We start from the raw sequence: 24,302 nt of genomic DNA on the forward strand, positions 1-24,302 counted from the left end.
TGTGTGTGTGTGTGTGTGTGTGTGTGATATCATCTTTATTATTGCTCAGTATGATGATTTCTACTTGCTCCTAAAGTATTATGTACTCTGTGACTTATTTGTAACTTGCTATGAGAATGTCTATCAGCCTTCTTTCTCCCCTATGTCGAGGAAGTTTTAGTTTAGTTTTTTTTTTTTCTATAGCTACCTCAGGTTGATGGGCCCTATGTTTCATTCACATGTTTTGTTAATAGGTTTTAGCAGCTAGGTAGTATAGTGGATAGCATTGCTAGACTTGGAGTCAGGAAGACCTGAGTTCAAATCCCACTTCAGACACTTATTAGCTGTATGACCCTGGGTAAATCAATTAATCTCTCTCCCTCTCTTTCAACTTCTGTTTCCTCATTTGTAAAATGGGCATACTAACAGTACCTATCTTAAATGGTTGTAGTGAGGATCAAATAAGCTAACAAATGCAAAGTACATTGCAAAACTTAATATATTAATAGCAGCCATTGTATGCTATTTTTGTTAGGATACTTTCTAAATCTGTTTTGACACATTTTGTAATTTCAAAAGTGTACATTCCTGTGGGTATTGTGCATGTGTTGATTGCTTTCAATGCATTTTACCCATTCAGCTTGATTTCAGGATTCCAGTAAATCTCTCAATGTTTCTCAGCAAGTTTTCTCCTTAATAACTTTAAATTCAATGCGTCTTGCTTTGAGAAAACCAAGGTATTTTTATTTACCACTTTTATCCATTTGCTCAATTTCAACTTCAAAATCAAGTTTGAAATCTCCAGTCTCTATATTTTCATGTACATTAGTTATTTCACACTTATCAAGTCTAAATAACTCTTTTATTATTATAAGAGAAAGATTCCATGAGAAGAAGCTGTATAATATGTATTTGGTGGAGCTGAAGAGACATCTACATACAAGAAATGACCAGTATGTTATTTTGGTTTGACTCTCTCTTTACTTGGAGGCCTTACTTACAGTAGTTCTATTTGTGAGAGATAAAAAGGGGATTAAATTATAACCTTGAACAATGTCATGGTTTATATCACTTATGGTTGACATTATCATATTTCTGCATTATTTAATTAGATAATACTTTTCCATGTAGACATCAAATATTCTGGCATTTTCGCTATATTTATGTCTATTTTATATATTTATAATATATAAATAAAACACAAAATAGAGCTAAAAGCTCTGTGATGATCAATAATGGCAATGGAAATGTTATTGTGCTTTCGGGTGGTTTATTCAATAATTACCCAATCTATATTGAGTTGCTTTTTGTATTCTTAGACTTCATGGTACAACTTTTTGCTCTTAGTCAATATATCTTTTTCTTGTAAATGTTTATAGAATATTTTTGTGGTACAAGCTGTGAAGTCTTGTTTATGAAATACATAAACATATATTTGACTTACATTTGGAGAGATTACTGGTAGTCTCATGTTTTGTAGCATATATGTAGTGTTCTCTTTTAAAAATATGGGATCGGATTTGAAACAGGGAAAGCTGGTAAAGTGAGGTGACTATAATTAATCTACAGCTGTGAAGTGTTTGAGCCAGTAACTATAGATCTTAGCCAGACCCACCACTTTCCAATTGTGCATAAAAGCTAGAGTTTTAATCACCTCCTTTAATAAATGAATGAATGAACAAACCAACAAATGAATGATTAAATAAATGAATGAATTAAACATTTATTAAGCATTAATGTACAATGCTGTACTAAGTGCTGAAGATACAAATAAGAAAGTAAGACAATTCCTTTCCTCAAGGAACTCATGTTCTATTGGGGAAGGCATGGTTTCAGCTGCCAGTCAGATAGAAAATCCCATCATCCATGGGGTTCAGTGGCAAAGCAGAGAGCAATGCCTCTGTTTTAATGTCATTTCCATTGATAAAAGTGGCGTAAGTTTTTTGATGTAGAACCTTTGACAGTGCTTATGACTTTGGTGGCAAGAACTTTCTTAACCAGGTTTCAGTAGCTGTGGCTATAGTACATGCAGAAATAGTTGCCAGGCTGTATCTCCACAGGGGTTGCTTTCCAGGATGATAGCTGAGGGCACTGGGCTGGAAGCATTGATATTCCAAAGGCTCTTGCATTAAGGGTCCTAGGATATCTCCATCAGTATATATGGGGAAGTGATAGTCAAGGCGGTGAAGTCTGACTTGCCTGGCATACTGCCTCTTATCTCTCCCTCAGGGTACCATGCTACTTCAGCCAAGCTGGCTTGCCTGGCTTATGTATGGCCATTGGTTGGCAGTCAGTGAGGATGGTTGGCCCCTTGTCCACAGGAGTTGCTTCAATGATGATGATTATGAGGAGTGGTCTAGAAATAAAATTGGTATTCTGGGGGGGTACTGATACTCCCTGGTCTCCTGTGGCTATCTGACTGACGCTGATAGTTGGTCAGCAATTGCTGGTGATGCCAATGAGTAATGTGGACACCCTCTCTGCAATGATTTCTCCCATGTGCTGGAGCCAACTCATACCAGCTCTTGAGAGGGATTGTTAAATTTTTATTATGAGCACTTACACCTTAGAAATCAGAAAATGCTACAAATCAGGGCTTAATTTATTTTTAAGAAAGCGATGGAAAGTGTTTTAATAGTGCAGATTAAACTTAAAAGTGTGTCAAATGTACCTTTTTTCAGAGAATTAATTGTTAGCCATTTACCAACATGCCTCTAATTTCTCCCATCAATGATGCCTATGGGTACTGGACTGGAAGCAGGTCTGGTGATTTGGAGAGATGGGGGAATATTATTATTTTGAATTATTCCCAATGCTGTTAGACTCAGAGTCCTTGGTCATCTCCATCATGATCTAAGGGGAAATGGTAGTCAAGGTGATAGTAGTGGTAGAGATTTGATTTGTTTGGTATTTAATAATTCAACTTTGGTGGTTTACATGCCCATAACTTAGCTGTTCTATTGCTCATTATATTTATGGTATGAAAGCTTTTTGTTTTTATTCTCATTCAATTCAATTTGAAAGTTTGTTGTAATTTGTTTCTTGTGACTATAAAGATGACCAACTGAGTGACAAATAACTTAAGTTACCAAACCAAAACCAAAAAGTTTTGTTATCATGCAATGGAAGACCTCTCACTTGCAGCAACTTCAGATTCTTAGGGTTCAGATTTGTTGTTTTTTGTTTGTTTGTTTATTTGTTTAGAACTTTTTGGGACTGGTTAGAATACACGGCCAAACAGCATCATTCTGTGGCAACTTAGGATAGATAAGCAAAGCATTTCACAGAAGAGGAAGGGATTTAGCAAGAGGGCAATCAACCAAAACAAAAAGAGGGGTTTATGGGAATATTTGCCAGGTAGCTGAGGTTTATTCTCAGAATGAGAAAATAGTCCCTTTCCAAGGGTGGTAAAGTAGAGGAAATAATCCAATAATTTTACAATTGTTAAAAGAGTCCATTTGATCTAAAACAGCAGGGTTGAGGTTATCCGCTAGACAGAATGCTCACACCAACAATGCATTCTCCTCTCCAGGCTCCACTCTATCATACCCTAGTGCATCATCCTGAAGCCCCTCACCTCAGCCTTAGAATTCACACATTGGGAAAACCCTCTGCCCAGGGTTTGTTAGAGCCAGGAGGAGACAATGTCAAAGGAGAGACAATTATTAAATTTTCAGTGTGAGATTTATACCTTGGAAATCAGCAAATGCTACAAATTGAGACTTGATTTATTATCTGTTGATTGTCTAAACTTAAGAAGATGAGCAAAATTTTAATAATCCAGATGAAACTTTAAAGTGTGTCATGGAGTTTTGTTTTTTTTCTTGGAGAGTCAGTCATTAAATATTTACCCCGGTACACCACTGCCTTTGTTCCTCTGTAAAATGAGGGATATCAATTACAAAATGAGGAGGACTTTAAAGAATGCAAGTTCCTTAAGTGCGGAAACTGCTTCTTTTTGTCTAAACATCCAGTGGCTGGTCTGCAGTGGATTCTTAATTGATCCTTCATAATTAATGGATTAATTCACTGCTGTAGTTGATCTTCAAAGGCCCTTCCAACTCTAAGCCCTATGAACCTATAATATAGTTTAAACCTCCTTTTAACCAAAGAGGAAACTGAGGCCCAGAGAAAACTGAATTACCCCCAAAATGTCATGGCTGTGGCTGGTCCTCATATAACTGGTAATCCAGTATTTTTTTCATTATATCCTTAAAGCTTTCATTCACTAAACTCCTACTATGTGTGTAATCCTGTGCTAACTGCTGTGGATGTTACAAAGATGAAAAAAGCTTGGTCCCTACCCTTTTAATAGCTTGATATATATTTGGGCAGAAAAGATATAGTTAGATGCCCGAAAAGTTAAATACCAATACAATACACCAATAGCATAGATGTCAAAAGTTTGTAAGTAATTAAATGATTAAATGACTCTGGAGCACCAGAAAACAGGTGCAGAAACAGGTGGGAACAGGTGAACTGAATATTACCAAATGCTGCTCATTACCAAATTGAGTGTCTGTGACAGGTAGGAGATTCTGGAAATTTTGGAAGGTGCGGAAAGGAGCCAACTTGGCAGTTGGTAATTAACAGAGCAAAACACCGGGGTAGAGAGGGTTAGGAATAACATTTTTGATCTTAGATGTCTGTATCAGAACATGAGTATGGGGAAAAAAAAAAGCAGACTTGAAATGTTTAGAAAGGAGTAAATCACAACCCTATTGATCTTCAATACAATTTAACAAACATTTATTTAGCACCTTTTATGTGCCAGACATTGAAACTACAAAGGTGAAAAATGGTATTGTGCTACTCCTTGGAAACTGTCTAACCTCAAAGGCAATGTGGATGGGTGAAGACTTCTGCCTGAGTCAAAAATAAGAACTTCTGTGTCATTTAAGAAATATTTACTAAGTTTCAACTCTGCCAAATTCTCACACCTATTCCTCCACTTGGTGTAATGCTTTATTCTGAGACTACAAATTCCCCTCTATAGGAGTCAGAATTACTATAACCAAGCCCTACCAAACCAAGAGCATGTCAACTCCTTGAATGCAGAAACTGTTTTGTCCTGTTGCATTTGTATCCTTGGACTTTGCATAATGCCTTGCACTGAAGAAATGCTTAAAGATATACATTGGAAGAATGGCATAACTATTTCTCCTAGCATCCTGCTTCTTGCCTTTATTATGATTGACACACCTTCTGTTTTAGTACAGATATATGTTCATATGGCGTGAGGAAAGATCAATTCAGTGTGTCAGGTCAAGTTATGGTCAAAGTTGAACAGAAATGTGTATGAAAGGAAATTGTCCACTACACAATGAGTAATAATGAAACTGACTTACCTACACTGTACTTAAAGTCTCTGGGGACTAGCTTGCTCTAGGATTTCATTTTTGCAAGGTTGTAGTGAGATAAACACTTGGAAATTTGAAAGCATTATAGAAATGGGACCTATTATGCACTATTATTATGATTCTTTAGACCTGGATGGCCTCCCCCCACCCCCAATTAGGACCCAAATTAGGATAGCATCTTTTCTACCAGAGCTGTACTCTAGGTTACATCCTCCTCTGTCCCACCCCCTCAACTCTGTTTCTTAATTGGAATAATGGAGTGCACTGGAAAGCAATCATTTTTCAGTGTATAATGCCAGACTTGCTCTCAGATAACCAGCAAACCTGATTTTGGCAAGTTTTTGTTACCCTATCCACATTCCCATATAATAAGTGTCTTAGGAACTGCTAATTCTTTCCGTTCAGAAGAGAACAGAGGGAAATGCTTATAATTGTAAGATTGGGTGTGGGGACTGTGCTTGAGGCAATCATTCACCCCACCCTATTTAGATCTGATGCCTTTATCTGGTGAACAGAACTCCATTGAGTTAATAAATCAAATGATGAACCAAGCAGGAACAAGGCCTAGACACCTCTGTTGAATTACTAAATCAAAGGTTTTAGATGCAAAAAAAAGTCATTGATTGCTTCAGAAAGCCATTGGATAAAATAGAGTGATATTGCATAGGAGGTATATTTAGATTGGTTGAGGAGACTTGGTCATACCCTATGAGTTTCATATAAAATCGTAATTTTTTTTTTTTTGCTAGGCAATGGGATTAAATAACATGCCCAGAGTCACACAGCTAGAGCTGGTAAGTAGTATATGTCTGAGGCCAGATTTGAACACAGGTCCTCCTGACTCCAGGACTGGTTCTCTATCCACTGCACCACCTAGCTGCCCCTGAAAAGAGCAAAAGTTTTGAACCAAAAGATAAGAACATCTATTAGTTTATTGGTGGAAGTTTTCTAGCCATTGAGAAAGAATCATGTTCAGGGAGGAAGAGCACTGTTCTTAGCCTTGTTCTATCCCTTGGCCAGAGAAGGACCTTGTGAAACTTGGAAGATTTGGAATTTTCATTAGCATCCCAGCAGGATCTTCAGAATAAAAAAGGCAGACACTACATCTAGCCATCTTGGCAAATAATGGTAAATTAGAACCATTGAGTAAATTAAAACTCTACTAGGAGCCAGCAGAAAAGTGGAATTTGCCTAGTGAGAATTTCATGGGTATCACAGGGGAGTAGATGACTCTAAGCAATCAGAAGCTGTGAGTCATCCCTTCATGGCATATGTTACCTGAGTCTGAACCCAATTTCTCCTGGACTCTGTATATACTGGTGAGAGAGTGTATCAAAGCCTTTTGGGAAGATATATCAAAGCCACTATACCTCTAGTAAATATTACTTTCTAAAAGTTAATTGAACCTGGCTAACATTTCCACTAGTTCATAATCATGGATGGAAGCATATCATGAAGGTCTACTTAGACTTATGCTTTCTATAGAACTAGAAAGACAGCTACCTTCTAGCCCATAAGGGATGCACCCAGAACCCTGAAATGATGTATAGCACCCTGTCTCTGGGGACCCAATCTTCCATTGTGAATGGGGGTTGGAAGAGTAGTTCCTACACAAAGGATAGTGATAAATATCTGGATTTTGCTTCCAGAGAACTGAGCTCAAATATAATATTTATAATTTGCAATCTGCATGACAAAACAACGTATGACCCTCTAAGCCTATTTCTTAATCTGAGAAGTTAAGGGATTGGATGCAATTATTTCTAAGTTCTATCGCAATCAGTGCCTCTGATTGTGATAGAACTTTGAAATAATTGCAGTGTATAGTGACTGCTAAGCTTGAAGTTAGAATCTTTTTAAATATATTTTATTTATTTCACCAAATATTTCCCAATCACATGTAAAAAAATTTTAACATTCAATTTTAAAATTACTGAGTTCCAAATTCTCTCTCTCCCTCCCATGCCCTATACCTTGAGATGGCAAGCAATATGATATCTAAATGTATATATACACACACATACATAAACACATATACATACATATAGAAATACATACATACATACATATGTATGTGTGTGTATGTATGTATGTATATATGCATAATCACAAACAATTCAAATATCATAGAGCCACAGTCAGGATAATGCAAGATCTAGCAGCTTCTACCTCAAAGGGTCAGAGGACTTGGAATATGATATTCTGGAAGGCAAAGGAGTTAGGATTACAACCAAGAATCACCTATCCAGCAAAACTCAGTGTAATCCCTCGGGGGGGAAGATAGATATTTCATAAAATAGAAGACTTTCAGGTATTCCTGTTGAAAAGAGCAGAGATGAATAGAAACTCTGACTTCCAAATACAAGACTTAAGAGGGCATAAAAATGTGAAACATGGAAAATAAATCATAAGGGATTCAATGAAGTTCAGCTGCTTACATTCTTATATGGGAAAGTGGTATTTGTAATTCCTAAGAACTTTGTCATTATTATTAGTGCTTAGAAGGAGCATACATAGAGAGTACTGTAGTAAGTTGACTATGATGGGATGGTTTCAAAAATAAAATAAAGGGGTGAGAAAGATAGATGCACTGGGGAAATTGGCAAGGGAGAGATGAAATGGGGAAAATTCTCTCAAATAAAAGAGGTACAAAAAGAAGAGCTTTACAATAGAGGGGGAGATGTGGAGTGGCAGCCAATGCTTGACCCTTACTCTCATCAGAGTTGGATCAAAGAGGGAATAATATACGTACTCAGTCAGGCATAGAAATCTGTATTACCCTACATGAAGTAGAAAAGGAAGGGGACAAAAGAAAAAGAGGGGGCCCAATAGAAGGGAGAGTGGATTCAGGAAGGCAGTGGGTGGAAGCAAAACAGACTATTGAACAGGGACAGGGCCCCTTCCGGTTCGTGACCTTCCTGAGCTGCTTGACTTCTCCCTTGTTGTGTCCATCACTCACCTTCCCCTCAGCCAAGGTGGCCTATTGGAGACAGGCTGGACTCAGCTATATCCGATATTCCCAGATCTGTGCAAAAGCAGTAAGAGATACACTGAAGACTGAATTCAAAGCAAATGCTGAAAAAGCTTCTGGCAGCAGTGTAAAAATAGTGAAAGTTAAAAAGGAATAATGTAACCTGACTAATGCTACATTTTCAAAGTGAAGCTTTTCAGTTATATGTTATGGCAGATTGAAAACTGTCTCATTTCATGTTTTGCTATTGAGAGGAAAACACCTGACTGTGTAAATTGACATGCCAATAAATTAAGCTCTGATTCAATAAAAAAAAAAAAGGACAGGGTAAAAAGAGAGAGAGTGGTAAAGAAGGGAAAAATAGTATGGAGGGAAATACACAGTAATCAAAATTGTGCATGTGGTGGGATGAACTCACCCATAAAATGGAAGAGGATAGCAAAATGGATTAAAAACTAGAATCTGACAATATGCCATTTACAAGAAATATGCCTCAGGGCAGCTAGGTGGCGCAGTGTATAGTACTCTGGGCCTTGGAGTCAGGAGGACCTGAGTTCAAATCCAGCCTCAGACCAGACACTTGACACTCACTAGCTGTGTGACCCTGGGCAAGTCACTTAATTCCCAATTACCTCACACACAAAAAAAAAAAAAGAAAAAGAAAAGAAAAGAAAGAAACACACCTGAAATGAAAGATACCTAGAGTAAAAATAAGGGGATGGAACATAATTTGTTATACTTCAGCTGATGTAAAAAAAGAGATCACAATCATGATCTCGGGCAAAGACAAAGCAAAAAATAGATCTAATTAGAAGAGATAAACAGGTATTTTTTCTAAAAGATACAATAGGCAGTGAAGTAAAATCAATGCTAAACATATATGCCAAATGGTATAGCATCCAAATTCTGAAAAAGAAGTTAAATGACTTACAGGAAAAAATAAATAGTAGAACTATACTAGTGGGGGACCTCCACTTTCCCCTCTTAGAACTCAGTAAATCTAACCACAAAATAAACAAGAAAGAAAATAAGGAAATGAATAGAATTTTAGAAAAGTTAGATATTATAGATCTCTGGAGAAAATTGAAAGAAAAATACCTTTTACTCCACTGTACATGGCATTTGTGCAAAAACTGACCATGTATTGAAACATAAAAACCTCACAATCAAATGCAGAAAAAACCCAGAAATATTAAATAGCATCCTTTTCAGATCACAATGCAATAAAATTATATCCAATAAAGGCCTATGGAAACAGTTTAAAATTAACTAGAAATTAAGTAATCCACTAAATAATGAGTAGATCAAAGAACAAATTATAGAAATAATCCATAATTTCATTAAAGAGAATGACAACAATGAGGCAACATACCTAAATTTATGAGATGCAACCAAAACAATACATAGGGGAAATTTTATATCTCTAAATATGTAAATAAAAAAGGCAGAGAAAGAGCAGATTGATAAATGGGGGATGCAACTAAAAAAACTTGAAAAAGAACAAATTAAAAATTCCCCAATTAAACACCAAATTGGAAATCCTGAAAATCAAAGGAGAGATTAACAAAAATGAAGTAAGACACCATTGAACTAATAAATAAAACTAGGAGCTGATTTTATGAAAAAAATAGATAAACCATTGGTTAAATAAATTTTAAAAAAGAGAGAGAACCAAATTATCATTATAAAAAATGAAAGGAGTGAGCTTGTCATCAATGAAAAGGAAAGTCATTATTGGAAGCTATTTTGCCCAGTTATGTGCCAATAAATCTAACAATTTAAATAAAATTAATAAATATTTACAAAAATATAAATTGCCCATGTTAGTAAAAGACAAACTAGAATACTTAAATAATCTAATCTTAGAAAAATAAATTGAAGAAGCCATAAATGAGCTCCCTAAGAAAAATATTCCCAGGATCAGAAGGATTTATAAGTGAATTTTATCAAACATTTAAGGAACAATTAATGCTAATACTATATAAACTATTTGGGAAATTGAGCAAAGAAGGAGTCCCACCAAATTGTTTCTACAAAACAGACATGGTGCTGATACTTAAAATAAGAAGAGAAAAAATAGAGAAAAAAACAAAACAAAACTCTAGACCAATTTCTCTAATGAATATTGATGCAAACTTTTTAAATTAAATACATTGCAAGGAGATTATAGCAAAATATATCAAACATTATGAATAGGTAAGATTTATACCAGGAATTCAGGGTTCATTCAATATTAGGAGAACTATAAGCATAATTGACTACATCAATAACAAAAATAGCAGAAATCATATAATTATCTCAGTAAATGCAGAAAAAAAGTTTTTCATGAAATACAACATTCTTTCCTATTAAAAATACTAGAAAGCATAGGAATAAATTGAACTTTCCTTAGAATATGTAGTATTGGGGCAGCTAGATGGCACAGTGGATAGAGGACCAGCCCTGGAGTCAGGAGGACCTGAGTTCAAATGTGGCCTCAGATACTTACTAGCTGTGTGACCCTGGGCAAGTCACTTATCCCCAATTGCCAAAAAAAAAGTAGTATCTAGCTAAAATTGTCAGCAAGAATTGCTTATAATGAGGATATAATAGAAGCTTTCCTAATAAGATCAGGGGTGAACAAAGGATGCCCATTATCACTGGCTTTATTCAATAATGTATTATAAATGCTAGCTATAGCAATAAGACAAGAAAAAGAAATTGAAGGAATTAGAATAGGCAATGAGGAACAAAACTATCACTCTTTGCAAACAATATGATGGCACACTTAGAGAATTCTAGGGAATCATTTAAAAAACTATTATAAATAATTAACAACTTCAGCAAAGTTGCAGGATATAAAATAAACCCACATAAGACATTAGCATTATTAAAAAGTCTAGCAGCATGAGATAGAAAGAGAAATTGCATTTAAAATTACTGCAGACAATATAAAATATTTGGGGATTTACCTGCTCCACCCCCCCCAACAAAAAAAAAAAACCTAGGAACTATATGAACGCAATTACAAAACACTTTTCACACAAAGTCAAATCTAAACAATTGGAGAAATATTAATTTGCTCATGAATAGGTTGAGCCAATATAATAAAAATTACAATTCTACCTAAACTAATTTACTCATCTAGTGCCTTACCAATCAAACTACCAAAAATATTTTATGGAGTTAGAAAAAATAATGACATAATTCAGCTCAAAGAGCAAAAGGTCAGTGATATCAAGGGTATCAATGAAAAATAAAATGTGAGAGGAGGTAGCCTAGCCATACCAGATCCCAAACTCTATTATAAAGTAGTAATCATCTAAACAATCTGGTTGTGGTTTATCCTTGTTTCTTGAAGAGGACCATGACATCAGGAAGATGATGACATGACTTGCAATTGACTTTGATTTGAGTGAGTGAGGGCTGTGCAAAGCACCAGCTTCACTTTCTCCTCCAGAGACATCTGGGTCCAGTGGCCCATCAGGTCCATCAGGTCAACTGGAGATGGCTCAGGATACAGTGGGAGACCTTGGACCTTTTAAGCTAAGATCTTTCCAGGTTCTCACTTTGAGTGAGGCAACACCCATTCAGTGAATAGGCCTCTTTAAGAAGAGAGACAAGGGATGACCCCTTTAATAATAATAATCCACCTGGGAGGGTAAGACCTTCAGGGTTGCTGGCCAAAAGAGAAACAGTTAGTATTTACATTCACTCTGAACCAGGAGGGCCCAAAAATAACCATTAAGTGGTACTTAGGCAGGGACCTATTGTCCAGTTCTTTATATCCAGAGTGAATTGGGTTTAAGGCTTGGTCTTTGTGCTGACTAAGAAATAAGAGCGGTGAATCAATGGAATACATTAGGTTCACAATTGTTTGGTTGTTGTCTTTTCTCAAAGAAAACCAAAATGACTTCACTATGTGAGTCAATTACAGTGTGTCCAACTAAGGCTGATCAGACCAGTATGAACTTGGAATGCTCTACCACAGGTCAGGCACAAATAGTCTATGTGAACATTTGGGGTGGATTCTCTAAATTTCTGCTTCTCACATTTCTTTTGAGCTCCTTCAATTCTGCTGATAAAGTACAGCACCTTCTCTGATGAGGGCATTCCATGCTGGGTGGTCCTGTGCCAGTGTCTCCCCTGTCATGCAATCAATTCCAAAGTTCTTACGAGAGACCTGGAGAGTGTCCTTATATTGCCTTTTCTGTTTACCATGTGAACATTTACCCTGCGTGACTTCTCCATAAAATAGTCTTTTTGGCCAGCGTATGTTTGGCATTCAAACAATGTGGCCAGGCCATCAGAGTTGTGCTGTCTGAAGTAGAGTTTAAATGCTTGGCAATTTAGTTAGAGAAAGGACTTCCCTGTCTGGTATCTTATCCTGCTGGGTGATCTTCAGAATCTTCCTAAGACAATGCAAATGGAAGAGATTCCGTTTCCTGGAATGGCACTGACATACTATCCAGGTTTCACAGACATACAGCAATGAGGTCAGCACAACGCTTCTATAGACCTTCAGTTTGGTAGTCAGTCTAATACCGCTTCTCTCCCACACTTCCTTCAGAGACCTCCAAACACTGAGCCAGCTCTGGCAATGTGTGGGTCAACCTCATCATCAACGTGTACATCCCTGGAAAGTACATGCCAAGGTAAGTGAATTTACCCATGGCACTCAAAGCTTCTCCATTTGCTGTGCCCAATGGTTCCACGTATGGATGGTGTGGTGCTGGCTGATAGAGCACCTGTGTTTTCTTAGTGTTAATTGTTAGGCCAAAATTAGCACAAGCAGCAGAGAATTGATTAGGTTCATGATACACAGTAGTAAATGACCATAGTAATATAGTGTTTGATAAATGCAAAAATCCAAGTTTTGGGGAGAAGAATCCACCATTTGACAAAAATTACTAGGAAAACTAGAAAGGATTTTGGCAGAAAGTACTTATAGACCAATATCTCACAGTGTATACCAAGGAAAGGTCAAAATGGATATGTGATTTAGACATAAAGGGTGATATTATAGCAAATTAGGGGAACATGGAATATTCTACCTGTTGAGTCTATGAATAAGGGAAGAATTTATGATCAAACAAGAGATAGAGAACATTATGAGACATGAAATGGTTAAGTTTGATTGCATGAAAAAAAAAAGATTTTGCACAAATAAAACCAATGTAGCCAAGATATGAAGGAAAGCAGGAAACTGGGAGGAAAAAAAATCTGCAGCAAGTTTCTTTGCAACAGATCTCATGTTTTTAAAATGTAAATAATTGAGTAAAATATAACATGAGTCATTCTCCAATTGATAACTAGTGAAAGGCTATGAACAGACATTTTTCAAAGGGAGAAATCAAATGTTGGAGGGGATGTGGAAAAATTGGGACAGTAATGAACTGTTGGTAGAGTTGTGAACTAATTCAATCATTCACAAGAACAATTTAAAACTATATCCAAATGGCTATAAAATTGTGCATGCATACATAACCTTTGACTCAGCAACACCACCTTTATGTTTGTATTCCAAAGAGATCAAAGAAAAAGGAAAATATTTTTAACAGCTCTTTTTTTGTGGTGGCAAAGAATTGGAAAACGAAAGTGTGTTCATCAATTGGGGAATGACTAAACAAGTTGTGGTATATGATTGTGAGGGAATACTACTGTATTCCCTACTACTATAAGAATGATGAGCAGAATGGTTTCAGAAAAACCTAGGAAGACTTAAATGAACTGATGAAAGTGAAGTGAGCAGAACCAGGAGAACATTGCACATGATGACAGCAATACTGAATGCTGATCAACTATAAATGGCTTAGCTAATCTCAGCAATAAAATGATCCAAGATAATTCTGAAGGACTTAAGATGACAAACCCTGTGCACCTCCAGAGAACAAACTAATGGAATCTAAATGCATATTGAAGCATACTATTTTTCACTTTATTTTTGTGTGTTTTATAGCCCTTTGGGCCCAGTTCCAAATTGTTCTCCAGAATGGTCAGATTAGTTCCCAACGCTGCAAAGATTACATTACTGTCTCAATTTTTCCATATCCCTTCTAGCACTGGTCATTTTCCTTTTCTGTCAGCTTAGCCAATCTGTTAGGTGTGAGGTGGTATCTCAGAGTTTTTTTTTTTAATTTGCAATTTTCTAATCAATGATTGAGCTTTTTTTAAATGTGACTATTGATAGCTTTGATTTCTTCTTCTGAAAACTGACTATTCATATCTTTTGACCATTTGTCAATAGAAGAATAGCTCATTTTTTAAAATATAAATTTGGCTCAATTCTCTATATATTTGGGGAATAAAAACTTGCTGTGATTTAAAAAAAAAGTTTTCCTTTTACTTTTGGCTTCATTTATTTTGTTTGTACAAAAAGCTTTTTAGTTTCATGTAACCAAAATTATCCAGTTTATTTCCATGATCCTCTCTATCTTTTGTTTGGTCATGAACTTGGAGTTAGAATCTTATAACAGACATTTCTTATACATGAGACTTTGGACAAGTTAGCAATATAGGTAGCACTTTATCACTATAAATTTCAGAAAAAGTGATAACCTGATGGAGTTCCCTTACCTGGGGACTCCTTATGACAAGGAAACCGCAGGTCTAGACGCTATCTGTATTCTATAGGATCTTTATGTTCAGTCAATATTACTCCATTGTGTGAGATATGGCATAAGATGCTTAAGTCTACCAAGTTGCTTTCCATTTTTTCCAGCAATTCTTCTCAAAAAAAGTTCTTATACATACACACATACATATATAAAAATATGCTAACACATACCTATACATACACACATGCATACATATATACACACATGCACACATGCATACACATATGTATGTATGCATATACCTTCGCTGAACACTAGACTATTTTTAAATCAACTAGTATTTATTAAATGCAGGGCGCTATTCTAAGTGCTGGAGTCACAAAGGAAAGCAAAACACTAAAATATAAACAAAACACTCCTCACTGTCAAGGAAATCACAGTCTAAGAGGAAAGACAGCATGCAAAAAATAATGTACAAACAAGATATAGATATAGATACACACAAACATTATATAGTCACATTGTTAAATTCTTATTGACTTCAATTTTTTTCTGATTCTTTCTTATCTAGCCTTTTGAATAGGTCTGTTTTAATATTTTTAAGAAATAAAAAGTTATTTTGATGATTGCTACTTTATAATATAGTTTGAAGTTACCTTTCTTTTCCTTTGATATTTTAGCTTTCTTATTGCTCCCAATGTTTTCTGTGAGTGATTTTTCTAGACCTGAAAGTTTCTTTTTAGCATAACATTAAATCTATGAATCAATTTTGAAAGTCTTGTCTTTTTTTCTTATATTAGCAAAACTAAGCCATATAGAATACCTCTGTAATTAATTTTTCTCTTTACTTTCTAAAGAGTATTTTGTGAATGCATCTATATGTATATTGGATATGCATAAGCATTTTACAGTTATTTTGAAAAGTACTTCACCTTCTATTATTGTCTCCCGGATTTGGCAATTGCTATATGGAACAACGTAGATTTTGGTGAGTTATTTTTATAGCCTAAAACTCTAGTAAAGTTATAGTTTCTTTGCTGATTCTTTAAAATTTTCTAAGGAAATCATGATTCCATATAAAATTCAGAATGATTTTGTCTTCTTTTTGCTTGTGTCAATGGCAAATGATGTCAATGGCAAACAATAACAATGGCAAAAAGGGGCATCTTTGCTAATTGGGAAATCTTTTCATGTTTCCCTCTTGCATATATTGTTAGATTTTTATTATAGATACAAACATTTTATCATATTTTTAATAAGTATCTTCTTATCATTATACTTTGTAGAATGGTTAGCATGGAGTGTTGTACTTTTTCATAGACCTTTTCTGAATCTTTTGATAACTATGTGTTTTTATATCTTTTTTAACATGATTATTTTGCTAATTATTTTCCTGCTGTTAAAACATTTGTAGTATACTTAAATTCATCATAGTGAGGGGATATTGGATAAAAATTTGCTTTTTTTTACAGAATATAATTTTAAACATAAAATTGATATTTATTCATGATATTAACAATGGTTCTTTTTCTTCACTTTAGCCTTCTGCAGTTTAGTTACTAGGAATATATTAGTTTCATTTAAAAAAGGAGTCTGGTAGAGTTTTTTATTTCTCTATTCTTGTGAAAAATTTGTGTAGTGTAGATGTTAATTTTTTAAGAGTTTGATAGAATTAGCCTTTAAATTTATCTGAACTGCTTTTTTATAGCTAGTTCATTCGCTTTTCTGAGACTGGATCATTCGCTATATTTAGTGTTCTTTTAATTTCAGTATTTTGCGTTTTATCTATTTTTTCCATTTATTTCTTTTGAATTCATAGTTTCATTGTTATTTAAGCATGCACATAAGTTGTGATGGTTATTTTTATTTCTTAAGGATTTATTATGATTTCACCCTGATCATTTTTATTTCACTAATTTGATTTTCATACCACTTCTTTTTTAATATTAAATTTTAGAATATTTTTTATACCTCTACATTTCATGTAATATTTGTTTCCTCACCATCATACCTTCCCAGAAAGCTATATCTGCTAACGTGTGCTTTTAAAAGAAAAAAAAAAATGCTAAGGTTAGTGCATATAACCCACACTACAAAGACATGTGATATTGAATGTGATGCTCCATATCCATGGTTCCCAATCCTGCAAAGAGACAAGGGATCGATGCTTTCTCTTTGGAGCCTTCTTTCAATCCAACCTTGGGTATTATATCACTTCTTTGGAGCTGAGCTTGGTTATTATAATTTCTACCTCTGCTTTCTTCCACATTATTCTCTTTCCCATTGCCTTTGCAATCTCATTTCTGGGTCCTGAAAGTAGCTAGGCATTCTAAGAAGTAAAGAAGAGGAAGGAGTGTATTCCAAATATGGGAGACACATTATTTAAAGCAAAGAGATGAAAGATGGAACATTATGTATAGGGCACACTAAGTAGGCTAGTTTGACTGAATTAACTGTTTGTGAGGGAAAGTAATATGAAAAAATAATAGAAGAGAAGGCTGGAACCAGGTTGTAAAAGACTTTACGTGCCCAACAATGTATGGTTTTGTTTTTTTTTTATCCTAGAGGAAATAATGAGCCACAGGAGTCTTTAGAGCGGGGGGTGTGAAATAGTCACATATATACTTCAGGATTACCATTTTGGCAGTTATGTGATGGGAGGAGAAAGAGACCAATGAAAAGGCTACTGCAATAGTCCAGGAAAGAGGTAATGAGGGCCTGAACTTAGTGAGTGACACTATGAGTTGAGAGAAGGGAAGAGATTTTGTGGAAGTAGAGAATGGCTGAATAATTTGAAGTATATGAATATAATGAAATATTATTGCTCTGTAAGAAATTAGGAAAAATATGGCTTCAGAAAGACATGAAAAGACTTATATGAACTAATGCAGAGTAAAATGAGAAAAATCAAAAGAAAAATGTTTATTTTTAACATTGATATTATAAAAACAAACAATTTTTTTTAAAACTTAAGAAGTTTGATCAAATAAATGATTAAGCATGATTCCAGAGCACTGATAAACAAGAAAGCTGCCCATAGAAAGACAGAAAGAAAATTAATATGTGGAAATAATAAAACTAATAAGAAATGTTCCATGTGGGAACATGTGTAAACACATGTGGAAATTTGTTTTGCTTGACTATGCTTATGTAACACAAGGGTGCTGTATTTTTTTTCTTTTTTTCTTTCCTTTTATTTTTTAATAGATGGAGGAAGTGGGAGAGGGAAACAAAAATGAATTTCTCCAGTTCCTCCTGGAGCCTCCATTTCAAGTAAGGGCTTAGATCAGTCATCCTTTATTCTTCAGACTTCTCACCATTCCCTGGTCAAGGTGCTCCATACCCTTCCGTTCTACTTTAATGTGCCAACATCCACAAGTAAAATGGAAAGTATTTAAAGTCAGGGACTACCCTTTTTTGGCTTGTATTTGTATCCCCAAGACTTAGCACAATGCCTGGCATGTAGTAATTGATACTAAATGTTTGTTGATTTGCCAACTTTACAAAAGACCACTGAGAAGAGGATTTATCATCCTAATTTTATAAGGCAGTAAACTGAGGCAGAAAGAACAAAAGAATAGACAAGGCTACTTGGATAACCCAGAAAAGGGATTAAAAAAAATAAAAACTTCTGGTTCTCTGAGCCTGTTCTTTTTTGGCAACAGGTTGTCCCTACTCTAAATATTCCTTTTTCCACTCCTAGTTGCCCCCCCTTCTCCAGAACCTTCTATATACAGAATTTTCCAGCTGAAAATTTCTAGCTTCCTAGCCAATTGATGCCTATCTCTGACAATATAGATTCTGATCAAAGAGACTGAAAAAAGGCCCTAGTCACTTCTTATAAAATCCTGATCATCTCCCACATTTGAATGGGACCTTTCTGTGGAGATGAGCCCCACTATCTTTCCTTGTTCAGAAATGACTAAGAGCCTGGCATAATCTTTATGGCAGGGCTGGAGGTCACCTCTCACCTAGATCATCAATCCCCTTCTGCTTACTGCTGGTCTTCAAACTGATCACACCCAATTTTGGGATCTTGTGTACCCTGCCCTGCCAGAGATGTACATATATGTTTGCATTTCCAGCGGATTATAAGTGCCTTAGAGGCAGGAACTGTTTCAATTTTTTCATCATTGTATCTCCAGCACCTATTTCTGTGCATGGCACATAGCAAGCATGTAATAAATGCCTACTGAATTGAATTATTGAATTTGGGGTGATTGTGATCCGCATATACTCTTGCCTCATCCCTATTTCCTTTCATGTTTTCCTCTGTCCATCCCACATGTCTATAGTACTTTACAATTCATAAAGCATTTTGCTCACTACAATTCCATGTGGTAGATACTGCCATTATTTTCATATTCATTTTATATGGTGGAAATGGAGAGTGAGAAAGGTAAAATGAATTGGTCAAGAAGAGTCTAGGTCTTAAAGTGCGGGTAGGAGAATTGCAGCAGAAAAAAAAGTGGGACCATTTCCCAAAGGGACAGATGGTTCTCAGATCTAGGGCTTTTAAAAATAGGCTTAGAAAAAAAGAGGTAGAAAATGTAATGCCACTTAAATGTATGGGCAGTTAAACATACCTTGAAAAATGAAGATTTTTAGCTTCGATGGTTCCATTTTTTATAATCTACCATCCACTCTTCCATGCCTTGTTTCCCCCATCCAATTTGCATGGTCTAAAAAGAGATGGGGTTACTGAGTCAATTCTAGTATAGAGGAACATTGAATAGAAGAGGAGGAAAAGTTGCAGAAATAAAAAAAAGTTGGGGATTTTTTTTTTTTTGCAGTTAGTAATAGGGGACATTCACATACAGAAGTTTAAGATTTACAAAGTATTTCACCTGCCATACAATCTCATGTAAGGTAAGTGACACAGCTATAAATACCATTTAACAGATTAGGAAACTGAGGCTCAGATTAATCCATCTTCACACAATTCCGAAGTGTCAGAGGACAAATATAAACCCATGATTCTCTTTACTCAGAGTCAAACACTCTTTCCTCTCCACCATGTTGCTTGTCTGTTTAATTACAGTAGTCAACATACAGGAAACACCAAGCATGTTCCTGGGAAAAGAATGCTGTTTGGAAGGCAGATACTGTTGCCATAGCAACACCTTTCAGGAAACTGTTTTCTCTTTAACACAATTTGAAAATAATTAGATAAGAGGCTATTAACCAATCTCTGGTCAGTAATAACATTCATTGGGAGGCAGTGTGCTGTTCTTTGCTAACATCCTCCCTTCCCTTTTCTGCTCTGCCTGGCTGTCACTGATCCCTCCAACTGGTCCTCTTGCACTGTTGCATTCCTGTTGCTTGCCCTGGGTCTCCATTGTTTCTTCTTCTCAGTGTCTGAAGGTCCCTGAAAGCTGTGTGGGATTCCTCCAAAAGTTCTTTCAATATCCATCCAGAGGCAAGTTCCTTGTCACACGATCTTCATCTTCAGGAGTTCAAGAACTTTTGGAATGTTTACTGGAAAAGACATTCAAATTAGAGTTCAGAGAGGCCTGGCTTGGAATCCCAACTCTCCTCCTTTCAAACTGTATGACCCAGAGCAAATTATGTAGCCTTTCTTTGTTTCTTCATTCATAAAATGGGAACAGAGGTCAGAGTTTGCTGTATGGCAAGAAACACGGCTAGATATGGAGTAGGATTAAAGTACTAGAAGCAGGGTTAGGGTTACTCACAGGGTTGTTCTAAGAAAAGCACTTTTTAGACCTTAAAGTACTAGAGTAATATAAGATGTAGTTCCATCACATAACTGCCAAAATGGTAATCCTGAAGTACATACATGACTATTTCACATCCCCTGCTCTAAAGACCCCTGTGGCTCATTATTTCCTCTAGGATAAAAAAACAAACAAACAAACAAAAAAAAAACAAAAAAACAAAAAAACATGCATTGTTGGGCATGTAAAGTACCAGCCCTGGAGCTAGAAGGACTCATCTTCCTGAGTTTAAATCCAACCTCATATACTTGCTAGTTACATGACCCTGAGCAAGTCACTTAACCCTATTTGTCTCAGTTCCTCAACTATAAAACAAGCTGGAGAAGGAAACAGTAGAGCAGTTAAGAAAACTCCAAATGGGATCAAAAGAGTTGAACATAACTTAAACAACTCAACATGCCAGAGAGCAAGCCAAGTGATCAATTAAAAGGTTAAATTGTGGGCTGGGATCTGAAACAGAGATCATTATTGGTGATCACACAAGAAATAAGATCAGGAACCCAAGAGCAAGATCAGCTTGTCAAGTCAACCCCAGATACATAGAAGATGTAAATCAGTTACTAAACCAGAGTCAGTGACCCACTCCCAACTTGAAAGGAAAGAGAAACTCCATTGTTTAAGTTCACAAATTGAACCAGGATATGGTAAAATGGAAAACCACCAATAGAGAGAAATAAATTTTTAAGGGCTTTCAATACCATCTCTGTGTGTGTTAGCACCTCCATGTAGACCTGACCCTAGATTGCTAATAAATCCCAATGAATACCACCCCTCTCTAACCTCAGTGCTTCATCACCCAGTTTTGAATCAGGTATTAAAGGGACATGGTTCTAAACATCCATTCTTCTGCAACTTGACTCCCACACTTGCAATGCTCAGAGACCATCTGTGAGGTGTATGTATGGTTTGGTACGTGTCGGCGTTCTTGGTTTGTGTATGCTTTTTTGAATTAAAAATTTTTAACACTGAAAAATGAGCCCTGGAGAAACCTCTTCAGTCAGCACCTACAATCTATTAAAGCAATTAATCAAACACATAGTTTGTCAACTTCTTGTTCTCTTATATTTTATGATCAGGTTGTTATTTCATCAACCCAATAAAAAGAATTAATCTTCATTGCATGGGAATTGTTTGGGGGGCTGAGGGTAAGGAACTCAGCTGTCATTCTTTATCCTGTGGTCCTAATCAATCCTTCGGTTACAGGGGGCCCCTCCACAGGATGGATTGAACTATTTTTAACCATAGTGAAGTCATTAGCTCTTATTGGTAGCATTTTCATGCCTTATAGAATTTCCTACATTATCAGAAGACAGCCAACTCAATTGTCCCTATATCAGCAGCTCCTCCAGAGGATATGAAGATCTTTAGTAATCTGATGGCAAAAAGGAGGTTGCTGTTGTGGAAAATATATAGAAATGTGGATTGAATGACTGAATAGGTGCAGATGTTTTGACCTGTCTGAACAACTGGCCTCAGAAAGCAGGAAGGAAGATATAAGTGGCTTCTATTAACATAGACACGGAAGTGCTACTGGGCAGCTAGGTGGCACAGTGGATAGAGTACTGGGTTTGGAATCAGGAAGACTCATTTTCATGAGTTCAAATCTGGCCTCAGACACGTACCAGCTGTGTGACCCTGGGTAGGTCATTTAACCCTGTTTGTTTCAGTTTCCTCATCTGTAAAATGAGCTGGAGAAGGAAATGGCAAACCACTCCAGCAACAATTTCAATAAAATGGTAAAATGGGCTCATGGAAAGCCAGACATAGACTGAAACAATTGAACAACAACGAAAGTACTACTCAGTTGGGAGAAAGAGAATTTGTCAGTAGAGAGACTGAAATATCTGGAAAGACTACTGGGAGGAAGGGGGAACTGATGCGGATGGAGACAAAAGACTCCTTAAAATAGGACTGATATTACTAGTTCAACTGAGACTCAGAACTAAGGGGTCTCTCTAGGGAAGTACATATGTATTCTGCAAACAACATGTCATAGAGAAAGACAAAACAAGATAGCATAGTGGAAAAAGCATTGGACCTAGACTTAGAGAGATCTGGGTTTGAATCCTGTTTCTGACATTTACTAGCTCTGTTGTCAAAACAAATCACTTATCATCTCCGAAGTTTGTTTTCTCCATGTGTAAAAAGACAATAATAACAGTAGTACCTGCCTCACTGGGCAGTGATAAAGATAAAATGAAATAATATATGTGAAGCATTTGTAATCCTTAAAAACATTATAAACACTAGCAGCAATTAGAATGTTACTACTTCTAGGAAAATAAACCCTAGATATTGATGATCAAATGTTTTTTGAATACTGTCTAAATGCAGGGTATTATATTAAATACTGTAGAGGAGATAGTCATTTTAGACAGCCTCTGGACCCTAGCCTTCTAGTTTATCCTCTTCTCCACAAAGCTCTCCCATTTCTCTCTCCTCCTTTGGTAAAATCCACATTGTCTTCTCTGAGTTCTCTGTCTTGACTGAACTTGGTTTCATCAATATACTGTATTTAAATGGATTTTAAAATAGAATTGACTGATATGTTTGTTTATTTTTTATACTACCTAGATTTTCCTCTATATCTCTTACCCTCTCCCCTCCTAATCTATTAACATACTTTAGTTACAGGTGTGATTCCATAGGGAACTCTTTGTTGTTGCTATTTAGTCATTTTTTTCTGTTGCATCTGACTCTTTGTGTGACCCCATTTGGGGTTTTCTTGGCAAAGCTACTGGACTGGTTTGCTTTTCTTTCTCCAGCACATTTTACAGATGAGGAAACAGGCAAACAAGGTTAAGTGACTTGTCAGGGTCACATAGCTAGTAAGTGTCTGATGCTGTATTTGAAATCAGGAAGATGAGTTTTCCTGACTCTAGGCTGGGCACTCTATCCACTGCTCCATCTAACTGCCCATAGGAAACTAATCTAGTCCAATTTCTACATTTTACAGAAACTTGTGTTCAGAGAGGATTAGCTAATTGATCAAGGTCTATATATGGTTGCCCTTCATTCTCTAGGAGGACCAAAATGACGTCACTATATTAGTCAAGTTATAGTGTGTCTGATCAGACCCGTATGAACTTGGAATGCTTTACCACAGGTATAGCACAAACAATCCATATGAACATTTGGAGTGTATTCTTTAAATTTGTGCATCTCACATTTCTTTTGACCTATTCCAATTCTGTTTTGCTGATAGAGCACAGCATCTTCTCTGATGAGGGCATGTCATGCTGGTCAGTCCTGTGCCACTGTCTCCCATGTCATGTAATCAATCCCATAGTTCTTAAGAGAGACCTTGAGAGTGTCTTTGCATAGCTTATTCAGACCACTCATGTAAGAGTTTATCAGTAGCAGTTAGAATTAAATCTGAGGTCAATGGCTCAAATGAGATAAGATTTGTAAAGCACTTAGCACATTTCCTGGCATAAAATAGCCTCTTAATTCATTCTCACTTCCCTTCCCTTCCCCCAAACCAGAATTCTTTCCCTTACAACATATTACTTTACTTACTTGGGCATAAATTAGATTAATGAGAACCTAGAATGCTAGATCTCCTTATCTGGCAGCCTGCCTAAATCATTAAGCAGGTTTTGAACTCAATATTCCTTTCATTTTAAATATTTTTTAAAGGTATTCAGTCAAAGGTATGGCAAAACCAGCTCCAACCATTTTATGAGAGCTGATTGTTAAATTTTCACTGTGAGCAATTTAC

At 36.0% G+C, this 24,302-nt stretch overlaps 1 protein-coding gene across 1 annotated transcript; it reads left to right on the forward strand.

The window, feature by feature from the left end:
• Positions 1-4,406: 4,406 nt before the first annotated feature.
• On the forward strand, positions 4,407-8,593 carry LOC114045341 (ATP synthase subunit epsilon, mitochondrial-like). The gene is made up of 2 exons (XM_027865283.1): positions 4,407-4,443; positions 8,310-8,593. The coding sequence occupies exons 1-2, from the start codon at positions 4,407-4,409 to the stop codon at positions 8,465-8,467; spliced, it is 195 nt and encodes a 64-aa protein (XP_027721084.1). The 3' UTR covers positions 8,468-8,593.
• The last annotated feature ends 15,709 nt before the right edge of the window (positions 8,594-24,302 follow it).

This window comes from Vombatus ursinus, unplaced genomic scaffold, assembly GCF_900497805.2.
Source record: "Vombatus ursinus unplaced genomic scaffold, bare-nosed wombat genome assembly UNPS02014778.1, whole genome shotgun sequence".
Classification (NCBI taxonomy): domain Eukaryota; kingdom Metazoa; phylum Chordata; class Mammalia; order Diprotodontia; family Vombatidae; genus Vombatus; species Vombatus ursinus.